The sequence below is a fragment of the Poecile atricapillus genome, chromosome 21 (assembly GCF_030490865.1).
Source record: "Poecile atricapillus isolate bPoeAtr1 chromosome 21, bPoeAtr1.hap1, whole genome shotgun sequence".
Lineage (NCBI taxonomy): Eukaryota > Metazoa > Chordata > Aves > Passeriformes > Paridae > Poecile > Poecile atricapillus.
This window is the reverse complement of record NC_081269.1, coordinates 8259285-8274543: the sequence shown is the minus strand read 5'-3', so window position 1 is coordinate 8274543 and position 15259 is coordinate 8259285. Positions and strand designations below refer to the sequence as shown.

Here is a 15259-nt window from a genome sequence, read left to right as displayed (position 1 = left end):
ATACTGGCCTTTATGTTTCCCGAAGGAACAAGCCACATCTGAAAAGAAGAAAAAAAAAAAAAAAAGCCACAATGGTGCCAGCTAAATTTTCCTTCTAATCCTCCCCATCTCCCTACTTCAGACAAAATAAACACAACCTGGCCACCTTATTCTGACAACAGTGACTTAAATTTATGTCCCTTGCAGTCTATCACTGCCCTACAAACATATATTATTTTAATGTAGTATAAACAAATATCGGATTTGCTTAATACCACATTGAGTCCTAGTGATTAAAATATATATATGCATAGAGAAAAATTTATACATGCACAAACCCCTTTGTAAGCTCTGAAGATAAAATTATCAGTATTGCCAAACAGAGAATATGTATTATATTCTAATGACATGAGACAGTTGATTACCAACAAGCCTACTTCATTTCTAATTAGAAAAAGTTCAGTGATGATTTTCCTCCCTGCTGTTATTGCCTGACAAGAATAAACAGGGAGTCCTCTCCAGGGATGGCACAGTAAACATCCAGACATTTGCTTTGGAGCTGAGCTTCACAGTAGTAGTAAGTACTGAGGAACATAGTGGTTCACACAGTACGGCTGGTCACACATCCACCAGCGCATGATTTTAAGTGTTTACCTCAAGAAAACCGAGCTTTGCAAAGTGCACTGCAGCTGCTCCTCCTGCGCCCGCTCCTGCAAGCTCTGCTGTCACCTGCTCGGGAGTTCTGCAGGGAAGGGACCCTCCTTGGCACAGGGCTGAAGGGCAGCCGGGTTTTCCAGGCTGGACGCACTCCGCAGAAACAAAGCAAAGGGCATTTGCTTCGCTGCGATTTTCACCCAAGGACACGCCGCGCTCTCACGCCTGTCTCCCCCCGTTTGGGAGCAGCGTGCCCGTGTCTCTCCGGCCGCAGCTGCACCTGTCGCCCGCAGCGTTCACCCCGTGCCGGGATCGATAACGCGTCTGCCATCGCCCCCGAACCGCGCCGAGCGCCCTCCGCTCTCACCGCGCTGCAGACACCGCTCCCTCCCGAATCCCATCCAGCACCGATTCCGCCATCGAGCCCAGACAAACAAAGGGCGCTCCTCTTATTTTCGGTAAAATTCAGACAAACTAGAGAACAATACCGGAGGGGCCGCACAATGGGCACCGGCCGCGCCGCATCCCTCACGCCATCCCTCCTCTCCAGCCCCGGCGCGGCGGGCGAGCCCCGCTGACCCCGGGACAACCCTGGGGATGGCGGCGGCTGCACCGTGCCCGGGAAGGGCTGTCCCCGGGCAGCGGGGGATGCCCTCACAGCGGCGGGGTGCACTCACCTGCCACCGTGTACCGGTCCAGGTAGTTGAGCACGTTGCCCACACTGAGGATGCCGGCGGCCGCTACCCGGGCCCGGCCGAGGGTCGGCGCCTTGCGGAGGGCGGCGGGGCGGTCGGGGTGCTTGCCGGCCGCCGGAGGATTCATCCTGCCCGACAGGGTCTGCACCTCGCCCTCGACGCCCCGGCCGCAGCAGCCCCGCTCGCCGTCCTCCTCCTCCTCCTCGTCGCCAGCTCGGAGCCGCCCGCCGCAGCCCGGGCTGCTGCCGGAGGAGCCGTCGCTTTCCAGGCACATCATGGGCTGCGGGAGGGAATCTCGGCGTGCGGGAGCCCGGGCGGGGAGACCGACGGACGGACGGACAGACGGCCGGAGAAAGCGAGCGGAGCGCGCTCAGCGCCGCATCCCGCGGTCGCCCCGAGCCTGCCCGGGACAGGCCGGCTCTGACAGCCCGGGCGGGGCCGGGGCCGGCGAGGCGGGGCCCGGGGAAGGCTCCGCCCGTGCCCCGCCTCGCCCCGCCGGCCGTGCGCGCCCCGCCCCAGCGGCCCCGAGGGGTCCGTGAGCCCGGCCCGGGGCGGCCCAGCTGGGCGGCCCCTCAGCTGCCCTTGAACCGGCCCTTGCAGCTGCCCTCTCAGCCGTGCTCTACACCGGCCCTTCAGCCGTCCACGGAGCAGCCCGTAGGGGGGGTCCCCTCAGCCCGCCTCAGGGCGCCTCCTCATCCCTCCTCAGACCGGTCCCGAGAGGTCCGTCAGCCGCTTCAGGTTGGCATTTCATCTGTTTTCATTGTCCCTTCAGCACCCCCCAGGTGCCCTGAGGGGATCCCTCAGCCCGGCCATGATAAGCGGTTCCCCAGAAAGCTCAGCTCGGCCCTGAGGTGATCCGCCCTCAGCCCAGCCCAGCCCAGCCCGCTCATGAGGCGGTTTTCCCTCAGGTGGTCCCCTGAGCCCGGCTGTGAGGGGATTCCCCTCAGCCCGGGGGAGGCCGGCTCTTACCTACCCACAGCATCACCGGCGCAATGGCTCATGCCATGAATTTCCTTTATCTACCTCTGTTATTCTTCAGCACTGCACAACAAGCTTCAAACACACGGGTGGGCGGAAGTGTGGAGGTAGCTGGAAAAAAACAAACAAACCCACCACACAAAACCAATGGCTCCAGCACTACCGGCTTGTACCCAACAATGAACTCCATGTGGGCTGTGCGGGCCCACCCTCAGATGTGTGTTTTAAGAATAAATCTGTACAAAAGTTCTCCTTGGCTATCCTGAGTGCCCAGAGCTGTCTCCCGTCACACGGGCTGGCAGGGAAGGGACAATGTGATGCAGGGCGAGGGCTCGCTGGGATGTGCCACCGACCTCATAACTTCCTGCTTGGCCCCAGATGATTTTCCTACTGCACAGAAGTAGCTGCAGGAACAACACACATCTTCAAAGGAAGTAAAATTGCTCTGGAGTTCCCCCCACTGCAAACAGTTCCATCCCGCTCCCTATAAAGTTCCACCTTTGAGCTAAGAACGGCCAAGAAACATTTAATTTCAAAAGGAGAATCTTCAAAGACATGAAAGTGTTCACAACCAGAGTGGCTCCAGCCTGTCATACCTGTCATAAAACTACAAAAGGTAACTAAAACCAGAGAAATAAAAAGACTGCTGGAGAGCCAATGCATGTCCAAGAACAGCGTGTTACAATTTCAGATTTCTCTCAGTTTGTTGATCTCACTTAAGAAAATGTGATTAAAGCCTTTGTCTCTCAGGTATTTAAACAAATCCCTGCTGTGTTTCTCTGTGCTTGCAGGACAGCCCGTGTGTGTGTGCTCAGCATACCTGGCTGTGTCACACCCTGCCCACCAGTGACAGCAGATTCAGACTATGCCAGAAATCTGGTGAGATACCACCAACATAACTCTCAGGATGCTGCCAGAGAAAAGGGCACCTTTTGGTGAGTCAGCTGCAATTCAGGGCTGTTTGTGCAACACCCCTGAGGAAAGGAGCAAACACGATTTCCGGTGATACATGGCACTCCCAAATAGTGAGAGGTGACATTTTAACATTGGGAATGGGTCTGCACAGATGTTCCAGATTTCATTTCAGTAACACAAACAACATATCTGGTTTAATGATAATGTTCAGGTTGACTTATTGAAGTCTAGGGGATAATTTTTTGCTCCATAGCAGCATCTGCAGTTCAGATGTGGCTATATGGGAATAGTTATATTGGCAAAAGTGTTTGTTCATGTCCCCACTATTTTCAGAATTCTAGTGGTGTACTTAATTTGGTTAAGTTACAGTGCTCACATGTTATATAGCCCAAAAGGAAACACAAAAAACAAACCAACCAAAGAAACAAAAAACAAACCAACCAAAACCAACAGAAAATGGTGGAACTATAAAGAAGAAAAAGAAAGAAAAAAGGAAAGGGAAAAAAAGGAAAAAAGAAGTGAAATGGCTTTACAAGGGCCACTCGGCTTGCCCAGCAGTGGAGGCAAAACTCATGGGTTTTTTGACATATCAGGCACTAAACACAGCTGAACTGTGGGATCAAGGTGTTCTACAGAGTGCAGCCAAAGTGTCCAGGAGCCCTCAGATACAAATGGTCTGCTCCACAGTCTATTCTACTCCCTGCTGTTGGACTCTCACAGTCTGTTTTCTCATTGCTTGGTCTACCCCAGGCTCTGCACACAGAAAATAATGCTCAGAGATGTCAATGAGTTTAAAAGGTAGGGTAAAATTAGACCTTAGTCTTTTGAGTCAGATGGTTCTCCTGAAAGCAGCAAAGAAAGCACAATTTTCTTAAGGAATGGTTGTTTAATTTAATTTTTTCTTTTCATTTAACCAGTATCAAGAACACAAACACAACTAACACTGGAGCCATGGTGGCTTAATGTACATTAGAATAACTGCCTAAAAAGACAATGGAGTGACTACTCCAAATCTCCTCAATTCCAGCAAATCCCCAAGGAAAATAAAAATCATCCCAAACACCACCTTACTATTAAAGGTCAACATATGTGTTCCAAAGTTCAGGCAGACTTCTGATGGCCATTGGACATGGAGCAATGTAGGACCAAGCTGAAGGAGCATGCAAGAGCATCCTTTTATTTCTGATGCAGAGAGAGCTTTCAGCTCAAAGAGAACCACAGATACAGCCCAGAGACATTGGTTGGGCAGTGAGTTACGTGGACACACAGGGTCTTGCAGCCAACCCTAACACTTTAACTGTACATGGAAAACTCACAGAAGACACCAGTGCATCCATGTCACGAGATTTATGTTAAGGGAAAGCAAAGGGAACTGGAAAAAGTAAAATAGAGAGGTCTTTACTGGCAGGATGAATCATAACTGAACTGCTTTTAAGAGGAACAGCATAGATTCTAGCTCAGAGACATTGCTGTTACAGGGTGTTGAGAGGCAGGTTGATTACACTGTGCAAGTTCTAACATGGGGAGAAAAATGCCAGTTTTAAGAGCTCTAACCAAGGGGGGAAAGGCATAGCAAGAACCAGAACAATGCTTAGAGCTGGTGTTAGAAAAATTCTAGTGGATCATCTGGTTCACATTTGTTACAGAATGATTATCCTCTGGAACAAAATACTAAAGAAGAAGTGTATTCCCTATCCCTTTATGTCCTCTGATCCAGGTTTGATTGCCTTTCTAGAAAGTGCATTATTGAATTCAACATGAGCTACTTCACTCCCTGCAGAGAGAATGGGCTGTAATTTGATGATACAGGAGGTCAGGCTGGGTGGGTTAAAGTCCTAGCCCTGAAGATACCCGTTCTTACTCTGTTTACCAAGCACACATTTTCTGCACCTACCTCAGTCATTAGCTTGATCTGAGAACAGCCCCTAGGAAAGCACATGACAACAACCTGGTCCTGAAATGGTGACTGCAAAACAGAGTGTCTGCCTAGCCCAGGTGATAAAGATGGACAGCATCCTCTGAGGTACTGGGGATACTATGTTTTGTTTAAAAGCTAGGAATCTCCTTCATACTGGGATCACTACCAAGAGGTACATGGATACATTGAAAAGCAAGTCGGAGCTCAGCTAGCTCATCTTCCTGTTTCTTCCACATAATACACGTTATCTCTGCTCCAGAATGAGCCCTGGCCAGTTCCTGCAGAATCAAGCTAACAGGCATTAGTAGGACTGAGAGAATTAGCAGCTTTCCTGGTCTCTGAAAGCCCCTCAGCCCATACCCCATCACTGTCTGGTGCCAGTAGCCACAAACACGATGCTGAGTGAGACCAAAGCAAACCAGGCACTAGTCCTGTGCTGAGGGAGCTTGCAGGCATCTGGCTGCATATTCTGTGAGGAAAGTTGTTAGTCTGCTCTCTCCAGGGCAGTCAACAGAGTGTATCCCTTCAGGGATTATTTTCTTTCTTTCAGTATTTTGTTAGTATCCTAAAAGCTTGAAAATGTTTATTTTAGTTTATCCCAGTCTGCACTTATTGATTTTTCCTCATCTTCAGAGTTCTAGAGAGGGTCAGTATGAGCAGAAGTGCTTCTGTTTGACAACAGAACTTATCTTTGAGGAAACAAATCCACATTTGCCAGTGTGCCAATATTAACTCCAGTGACATAGTGCAGTTGCTGATCCAGGGCTGTTCCTGGCCTGCAGGAAGCTTATGACCAGACTCCCACCTTCTCTCCCAGGGGAACATGGCTGTTTGCAGAGAGGAATGGGCAGTTGGACCACCTGTGGAAGGCAAGACCCAGGTGTGATCTCTGTTGATAACCAGGCTGAACCTTACCCAGTTTAAGCAGTTACTGCAGGCTGAGGAACTGGACCATCAAGAGAACATCACATTGCCCTTCTGGAATTAATGGAGATTAGCCTAGCTTGTTTCAAACCCAGTTTTCTTATTCAGTTAATAAAAATCTTGGGGAAAAAAGCCCCACATTTTTGTCTTCAGAAAGTCACATCAGTCTCTAAACCAGAACTGTAAAAGGGCTGGAGTCTCCCTGAAGAAATGCTTTACCCAAATGGACACCAGTGCAGCCACTACCATTATCAGGAGCAGTAACTGCAGATGACAGTCTAACATGTTCAACTGCAAATAATTATGACTCAGTGCTATTATTGTCCTTTTCCTGTGTTTTGCTTTATCTGATTCAAAATCAGAACTCAAACACAGACAGACAAACACACAGCTTCTCACTTAAGAAAAACAGAGCTACTATAGAATAATATAATATAGAATAGTATACTACAGGATCACAAGCCCCAGATTTTGGGTTACCCACATACAAGCCTTAAATTCCATGAAAAGTCATATCATCAGGTGGTCATCAAGGCTGTGAGGGCAAAACACAGGACAAAGACACAACTGTCTCTAGCCCTGTGCATTCTTAGGCTTCAAACAGATTGCAGCTCTGCAGAACAAAAATCACAACCCTGCAATTAAACACCTACATTCCCATTATGCCCATGGTTATCTCATGGCTTCTTTTTTCTTCACAGATTTCTCAGCTGAATTAACCTGTGTTACTGACACTTGATATTACACAGTAGCATTTACAAGCTCATCCAGCTCAGAGGTTTCTTGTGAGAGATGCTGTACCAGGGAGACTTGACAAGGATCAAACAGCCCTCCCAAAGCAGTGAAGGGGGATATACATTAACACATATCTCCATGTTTTCCAGCAGTCACTCTCTCAGGCAGGCTCTCTACTCTAAACTACCTCTGGAGACCGCCCTCTGGATCTCACTATTTCATGCATTCAGTGCTCACTGATGTGAATAACCTTCTGGTCATTTGAATCATCACATTCACATATGACACATCTCACTGGGGAGGGCTCTGCACACTGACCATGGCACCTCCAGAACAAGTTCATTAAGCAAAGAAGATACAAACAGTGCCCCAAGATGCACAGAACTTTTAAGATCTCTCAGAAGCCAAATTAGACTTAATATTGAAAGTGTAGCAGTGTTTTAATTCCTTGAATTCAGCAGAAACATGATGGAGGCAAAGACAGTGAATCAAAAGCAAAGTCCATGAACAGAAGCTGGCATCCCCAGGCCCAGTTCTTTTCTGATCCTCACACTCTTGTGTTTAAAAAGATAAATTGGATGCAGAAGAAGCTGTTTTTCTATGAAAACATTTAGCTTTTGCAACAATACAAGCAGCTGCTCTCACTCTCCACTACAATTCTGCATAAATGCTGGAATATTTGTTTGTGAATCTTTCAGTTACAACATTTGTATAGTGTTCCAGGCTGCCTTCCATAGAATAGCTCATGCCAACCAAAACCAAATTAAAGGGAAAAAACCCAAAAAAGCCCCACACCAAAAAAACCCCAAGCACTCCAAACAGCTCTGTTCACTCCCAGAGGCAGTTGATACAGAAAGCAAACACTGCCACTGTCCTTTGTGATTTCTTAACAAAAATGGCCTTTGATATTCAGGTTTCTTGAATGCCATGATCCATCTCTAGAAGTCCTGGCCTTCATCATACTCAGAAGAATCTTAATGCTCCAAATAAATGGAGTTTGTGGTGTCACCTCAAGTCCCAGCAGGGACTACAATTACTAGTATGCCACATTTTTTGCAAGTTTTGTTCTGTTTGAATGAAGGATGTAGACTCTGAACTTCTGCCTCCGCCCACTGGAGGAGTCGATTCTGCAGATGGTAAGAGATGCATCTTTGCCTTTAGTCCCACTTCTCAGAACAGCCAAATACTTGAGGTCTGATTAACTAGCATTTAAGAACCCAGTGTGGAATGGATAGCTACAGAAATAGCATTCTTGCACTACCCCAGCATTTTAGGAAGAGACTGCCAGATCCATGTGGGAGCAGAGGAATCCTAAAACAATAAGAACAGACCCAGCAGTTACCAATTCATAAACAACTTCCTGGCATCTTACAAAAGGGCTCAAGCCATGAGAAGGGAATTCTTGCAGAAACATTAACAGAAATGGTTCCACTGCTTTTCTTTGCCTTCATGAGGACAGGTAAAAGATACAGTCACGGAGAGTGGAGCAGGCTGGGACTCCAACAGCTCTATGTGGTTTACTCAATCAAGTTGATTTATTTCAAGACCAAATTTCCTCAAGCAACTTTGAAAATTCTGGATTAGTACTAGCAGCTCTAATTAGGACTGGGCATTCAGTGCCCCAGACATTGTCATGAAAATTGCAAGTTCAGTATCATAACATCATGTGCTTTATGTTAATATCAGCAGGGTGATTTCAATTTATAGGGCTCTAAGCAGACTGAAGCATTTTCAGTTAAACAAAATACATCTATAACCTCATCACCCAAAGGGTCAGTCTAGGCTTTCTGAAGATGGGTTTATTTTATTTCACACTTAGTAATTTTCATGCCTTTTCAGCATTTACAGTGAAGCCATTTGGTTTACAATAGGATATTGGGAATGCACCACCCTAGACTACCAGCAAGTACATCCTGGGACTGAATGGTTGCCTACAATTCTGTGGGACAGGATTTGGCAACCAGGCAGACAGGATGGAAGGAATCAGCACCAGTTCCTAGTGGTTCAGCACTTAGTTCAACAGTTTCAAGCTCTGAAGGGCTCACTGGTGACTGATTCACTTGATCAAACAGAACAGAACACACAGAGGTTACTTCACTGGTGGGTTGCCCTGCCCAGCTTGTAAAGAGACCAAGAACATCTGTCAAAGAGCTCTTTGTGTATCACAGCAAATTCTGTACCATGAGCATTAAAATAAAAAAGAAAGAAAAAGAAAGGCAGTCCTTCTTCAAAGCCAAAGTGCTACTCCAAATTTAGAAAGCTGAGCTAGGTTTCTACCCAAGGTAGCAGTGGTTGCAGGTACAAGTGAGATGCTTTGAAGGAATCACAGTTTGAATCAGGATCAGGGAGCTTAAGAGCAATTTGAGAAAGAACATTCAAATTATTCTCAGATCATTCATGCCTTAAAAGGAAAGAGAAAGAATGAGGTTCTCAATCCACTGCCTAGGTAAAGTAGTATAGGGTAAGGGGTAGGTAAGAGGCACTTGAATTTACCTCTTAAAGAATGAAGAGATAAGGGAAAGAAACAAAATGCATAGATACTAAGTAAAGGGATGTGTGCTGCTGATTACAAAGTTACCTGCCACTCATTATTAGCAGTTTCTACTTCTTAGTGCAAATAATCCTGTATCTTAATATGAGAGGCTTTAAATTAGGCTTCAATTTTGACACCAGAGGGAACTGACCACATAACTAAATGCTGGCTGTGATTTGTGTAGGTGTGCTTTTACTTGGGTCATCTTTCTTGTGTGCAAACAGAATATAGCCACTGAGTGCTTGGTGTTTCACAGGGACTGTTTCACAAAGTTGAAATAATCATGAGCCCAATTAGTCAAGGGAAGGGTTAGAGAACAGTAACACTCTAGAAAGCCACCTGCTGAGAAAGAGGCTGCAATAAACATACTATTACCATAGAAAGGACAAATGTTGATAACTTGGAATATAAAAGTAAACCAAGTTGATAACAAGCAAAAGGACATAGAACATTCTGTAAGCAATATTTGTTTTCCAGTCTGTTTTAACTTAAGAACAGGGCTGACAACATACTGCCTCCTCATTACCTAATGGGATAGAGCTGTCAGCAGTAGAGGAGGCTGAAGCTACAGGAGCCTTGACAGAACTTCACAGGTTGTGAAAAAAGCTGGATGAGGGTGCTCTGATCTGCTGACATGAGACTTGCTGATACCTGTTCACAGAGAGAACTTCCAGGAGCCTGGAAAGATGCTCATGTTGTGCCAATATTTTAAACAGAAGTGCTGGCCTGACAGCCAGGCATTAGTCCTGAGTAAAATAATGTAAGGGCTAAGTTGATTAATCAAAAAACAGGGGGATCATATAATTAGTACCAACAAACAAGTGTTTATCAGAAAATAGAACTTGCCAAATGCATTTGATCTTTATTTTAAAGGGATCAAAACTTTCCTTGCCTGCTGAAAGGCATCAGTGTCACTGGACTGGACTCTTGCACACTTCACTTGGTATTATGTGACATGCTGATCAGGGAGCTATGGCAGCTGAGACTTACCACAACACATTAAATGAGTTAAACCTGGCTGTACAACAAGTCACACAATACAAGTGAGGACATTCTATTAAGCATAATTCTGAAGAAGTTGCTCAGGAATTTCAGCTCTGTTTTCTTTAATACACTGTAAGTAACAAGGGAGGACACAATCAACAGCCACATCCTAACACTAAAGCTTTTAGTAAATGAGGACAGCAGAGTTCACTGCTGGAATGATGTGGACTGCTTGGCAAGCTGGAATGTTTTAGTGTCTGAGAACACAGATCTGAGTCTTACAGCCAAAGGAAAGCAGTCCCTTTGGAAAGGTGACTAGGCTGACAGCAAGAAGCTCAAACTTGAGGAGTTCCCAGCACAGAGCTGTAGGAAATGTGCTCTCAGCACTGGAACAGGCAGCGAGTGCTGTCACTGTTCACTCGCTGTGTCACATCTATCCCAGACACAGCAAGTGCAGCTTTGTTGACTGCCACTCAGGAAGGCTGTTGATAAACAGAAGAGCACTCAGGAAACAGCTGCAAGAAAGATGAAGGGGCTGGGAATGATGTTTGATAACAACAGATTCAAGAAGCACACATGGGTTTGGGTTTTTAGGCCAATGGCTGATTTGCACAGGGTTTTGTGCATGTACAAAACTAATTTTGTACATGTAGGAAAACAAATTCAATTGTTACAGTTGTCTGTGTGAGAAAACTGCAAAAAAGCCCTGACCAGCTGGATACAAACAGCAAACAAGACACATGTTTATTAGTAATGAGGATAATTAGCCGGAGCATTTCACCAGCAATTGTAGCAATTCTACTTTACCAAAAATTATTCAAGCCAAAATTAGATATTTTTCTGAAAACCTGTGTAGTTCAAACAGGAAGAAAACTTACAGAAGTCTACAGATAAAACATAGAGGTTATCACATGAAATAGGCAGGAATGGCCTCATCTGCTCTGATAATCTGTTTTTAATTAGAGTCAAATTCAAATATATATATGCATATGCATATATATGTATATGTACATACACACACGTGTATATATCTATAAAATCAGAATAAATCTTAAGGCAAGTGCTTCTGTTTGTTCAAATGCTTTTTTCTTTCTGAGCAAGTGCAAAGATGGAAAAAAATGGCTTTAACAGCAGTGGCAAGTGATGCTACTGAAGAGCATAAATGTCAACTCTTATCATTTGCCTATTCCTATGCTCATTGCTGCAAAGCCTAATGAACCACAATTGATATGTGGAAAGAGGGCAAGGTTTGTAAGGTTTGCTAAACTACAGAGAATTACAAAGTCAGAACAAAGCTAGAGGGCATTGCTTAAGTGTTTAACTCTCAAGAATAGAACAAACCTCTCAGGATTGCTGTTTCAAACTAGCTCTTTTTAGCAGCTAATTCTTCTAAGATATATATCAGTGTAGCTGCTGCTCATTTGAGATGCTGGAGCAGTTCAAACCTCATCCAGGAATGTAACCTGCAGCAAGACCAGTCACAGAACCATGTGAGCCAGGTAAAAGGAACAAGGTAAACTATCTCTGTATGTGTAGCACTGGAAACTGTCACTCTCCTGCTGTTCAGGGACATCTGCCTGAACACCTGCAAGAGCCCTCCTTCCCTTCAAAGCACCAGGTCCCAGACACAGTTAAGGTAATGTAACCTCTGACAGATCAGTTCTTGCAGTCTTTGCAGTAAACGTTGCAGTTTACTACTGGGCATTCACTGGCAGACAATTTTACTGTAAAGAGGGCTGGGCAAATGTTGGGAAATACCCATTTCAGCAGGAAGAATATTGTAAAGTTTCCAACCTGCATCATTTCCTAAAATGACTCAACAGCAATATTCCCACAGATGTATCCTATGGCTTGTTTTACAAATTCCAGACATTCATCAGTATAGTTGTAAAGAACATTAAAAAGAAAACCTTTGCAAGCAAGGTCCATGTCTTGCAATGGAGGATCTGGTTCAATGCAGCTGGAGCTCATGTTTTCCAGCCATTCATAAACTGCCCAAACTGCCATCAGCAGTTCCTTTAATTGAATTAGAGCCAGGTTGTAGAATCAGGAAACATATTCTCTACTCCAAGGGGATGACGATGTAGGCACATGTTCTTTAAGAATGTATACATTCAACATTGGTCCAGGCAAGTCTGAAAGCATTGTAGCAAAATGTGTATTGCCCTGAAACTTGCCCTGTTGTCTCAAAAACCAGAGGTGAATGGCCTTTGGCAAACACTGGTGGAGATAACCAGACTCCACCTGAATGCTGCTTCTAAAAACATAATTCAGTTTCCTGCCACCTAGAACAAAATTATTATCTCCTGATGGCACCTGGTGCTTTTAATGTCAGCTTGCTCAGCTGTTTCTGCATTACCCTTTCCATAAAACATGGGGCTGGAAAGGCCTTCCAGACCTCTATTTTCTAGAATAAGTTTCTTCTCTCCACAGCACCAGTTTAGAGACTCTTTTAAAGTCTCCCTGTTCTGAGAGTTATAGGTATTTATCTTGTTTCAAGATCAAGATTTATGCTTGGCCCAGTCATACCCTTTTGCTCTTTGACTCATGCTATCTTTTGGTTTAAATATGTTTCTTTTCCTGTTGTTCATTCCTGCAGTGTGTTTATAGGTGGTAGACTCTTTCCTTCTCTCTTCAGGGGGGTTTCAAGGGTTACTGCGAAATTAATAACCTTTTCCTAAACTTGTTTCAGAGCTAAGTACCGGCAAAGCTATTTAAAATTTCATTCCTTCTTTGTACAATGCATTAATAACCCCTCATCCTTCTCCAATTACCATGACTGAAATTGCATTTTTCCTACCTGGCAGGTCAGATCCAGATTTTGACTGGCCCTCCCATCCTTCTCCCCATCTGATTACACCTACATGCCATGAACAGCAGAAATCTCTCAATCTGTGAACTCATAATCACGTTTTGTCTTGCTGAATTGTATCCATTTCAATTCCATTACATTTTAAAATTCTCCATGAAAGTAAACCGATACAAATATTTAATAATATCACATGTATTGTTAGGAACATCGTTCCTCTCTCCCCTCCTCTCATTTCCATGCTGCCTGGTTTGTCTCCTCCACCTGCATGGTTCTATTCCCAGAGGAAAGTCTGTTCAAACCCTTTTTTCTGCTATATTCCAGTTCCTTCAAAATGCTGGAATGAAAGGTCCTATACTTGGGTAAGATCCTGGTAATAATTGTACAACAGCTGACAAAGAAATTCCAAACCTTTATCTATATTCAAATATGTTGGTTTCCCTAATCAGCTCTCCCTTTGAAACAGAAAATTTGAATCGCAAACCTACTTTTGTTTATCCTTACAGTTAATTTAAATAGAATCAATCTATGATCACCCCAGCTAGCACGTTCTTCAGCAACCTCTTTATCATATCATTAACACTTGGAAGAATCATATTTGAAGTTGTATCATCCCTTGTTGATTCAGGCATATTTTGATGAGGAAGATCTATTAGATATTATATCCAGGGCTATCTGACCTCACATTGATGAGCGTTTGCTCTCCAGTCTATTATCTGGGAGGTTTGTCTTTGTGCAATAATCCCCAGGAATATATGGCTCTTTAATAACACCACAAAGATTTTACCCAGATACCATTCTGATAAAAGAGAGAAGCCTTCTAGCACCGACAGGCAGAATGTTTTATCCATGAAGTTCTTAATGGTTCCTTACCACCTGCCCTGTCCTGAGAAAAAGATAGAAATGGGAGCAGTTGTCGTGTTTTGAATTTTCTGGATAACACAGATGGATTTCAGAGAAGTAATTTAGACAAAATATGGGTTATAAGGAAGATTGAGAAGTCTGAGACCTCACCACAGAGTCACCCTTTTATGCTAGAACAAACAAATAACAGGGCATCTGCCATTAGTTCTGTTTGCACAAGTGTTAGACTGTGCCCCAGCCAGACACCAGCCAGAAGGGAATAGCTGGGAAAGCTGATTTTATTATTCATTCACAAAACATCTTCTACCATTATGAAAAAACAGTCTCAGTGATACCCTTGAATCTGAATCTCCAGCTTTTGCTTCTAAAAGCAAACCCAAGGCCTGGGAAATAATACTGTTGAAAAAAGCTGCCACATCTTTCTCTCTGAAGAAGCCACGGTTTGTTGAACTGTGAAGTCCTTCACAATACACAAGCCACAGCACTTTTATCTCCACAAAGCAGCTGGCCCTTGATACCACATGAATGTGTTGTGGGTTTTCCCTTCCATGCAAGTATTTATAGCATTTGGGTTTTCCCTGATTTTTGGTGAACTGCAGTCCCTGAGGAACAGGTGGTGGAATGAAATGAACTTTGTCACATCTGAGCACCATGGGAACAGCTCTGCCCCCTGCATCCAGCCCATGGAGACGTGTGCCATGAATACAACATTGCTAAGTAACTGACTTAAATTGCAGCTTTCCTCCCAAGCACTTGGAAATCTCCTCCTCCCACACAAACATGGTAGAGCTGATTTACAGCTTGTTTGGGTCTCACAGGTAGGAGCTGATTTACTTTTGTCAGTTATCAGCAAGAGGGTGAGAAAAACTAGTTTTATAGGAGGCAAAACCCGAGCTGACTCCAGGCCGTAAGAATGCTCTGCTCCATCTAACCAGCTCACCGGAGAGGTGTGGTTTTGGCACAGCATTGGGGAAAATTATACCAGATAAATAAATGCAGTTCTGACAGATTCCATTCCTGTCCCTGGACAAGCTGCTTCTCTTCCTTTGTTCCTCCATTCAATAGGCACCCAGCCAAGGTGTCCTCAAGGAGATCAGTGACCATTTTGGTGGAAACAAATCAAAAATGAGGCCAAATGAGTGCAAGGCTTTGCACAGATAAACCCACTGCAAAGCTCTCTTGTTCACAGGCACTTAATTTATTAGTGTCCCTTTCAAGGTCAAATCAAACATCTACAGGTCTAAACAAACATCTATAGGTTACACCTGTAC

General features: G+C 44.7%; 1 protein-coding gene across 1 annotated transcript in view; it reads right to left on the bottom strand.

Annotated features, from left to right (window-relative positions):
- Nucleotides 1-1731, bottom strand: part of LOC131586974 (sphingosine-1-phosphate transporter SPNS2-like) — a 118544-nt gene extending 116813 nt beyond the window's left edge. Inside the window, exon 1 of the mRNA XM_058854354.1 lies at nucleotides 1311-1731. Within this exon, the coding sequence (XP_058710337.1) occupies nucleotides 1311-1605 (295 nt within the window). The 5' untranslated portion in view covers nucleotides 1606-1731. The remainder of the gene's footprint in view (nucleotides 1-1310) is intronic.
- Between the last annotated feature and the right edge of the window lie 13528 nt (nucleotides 1732-15259).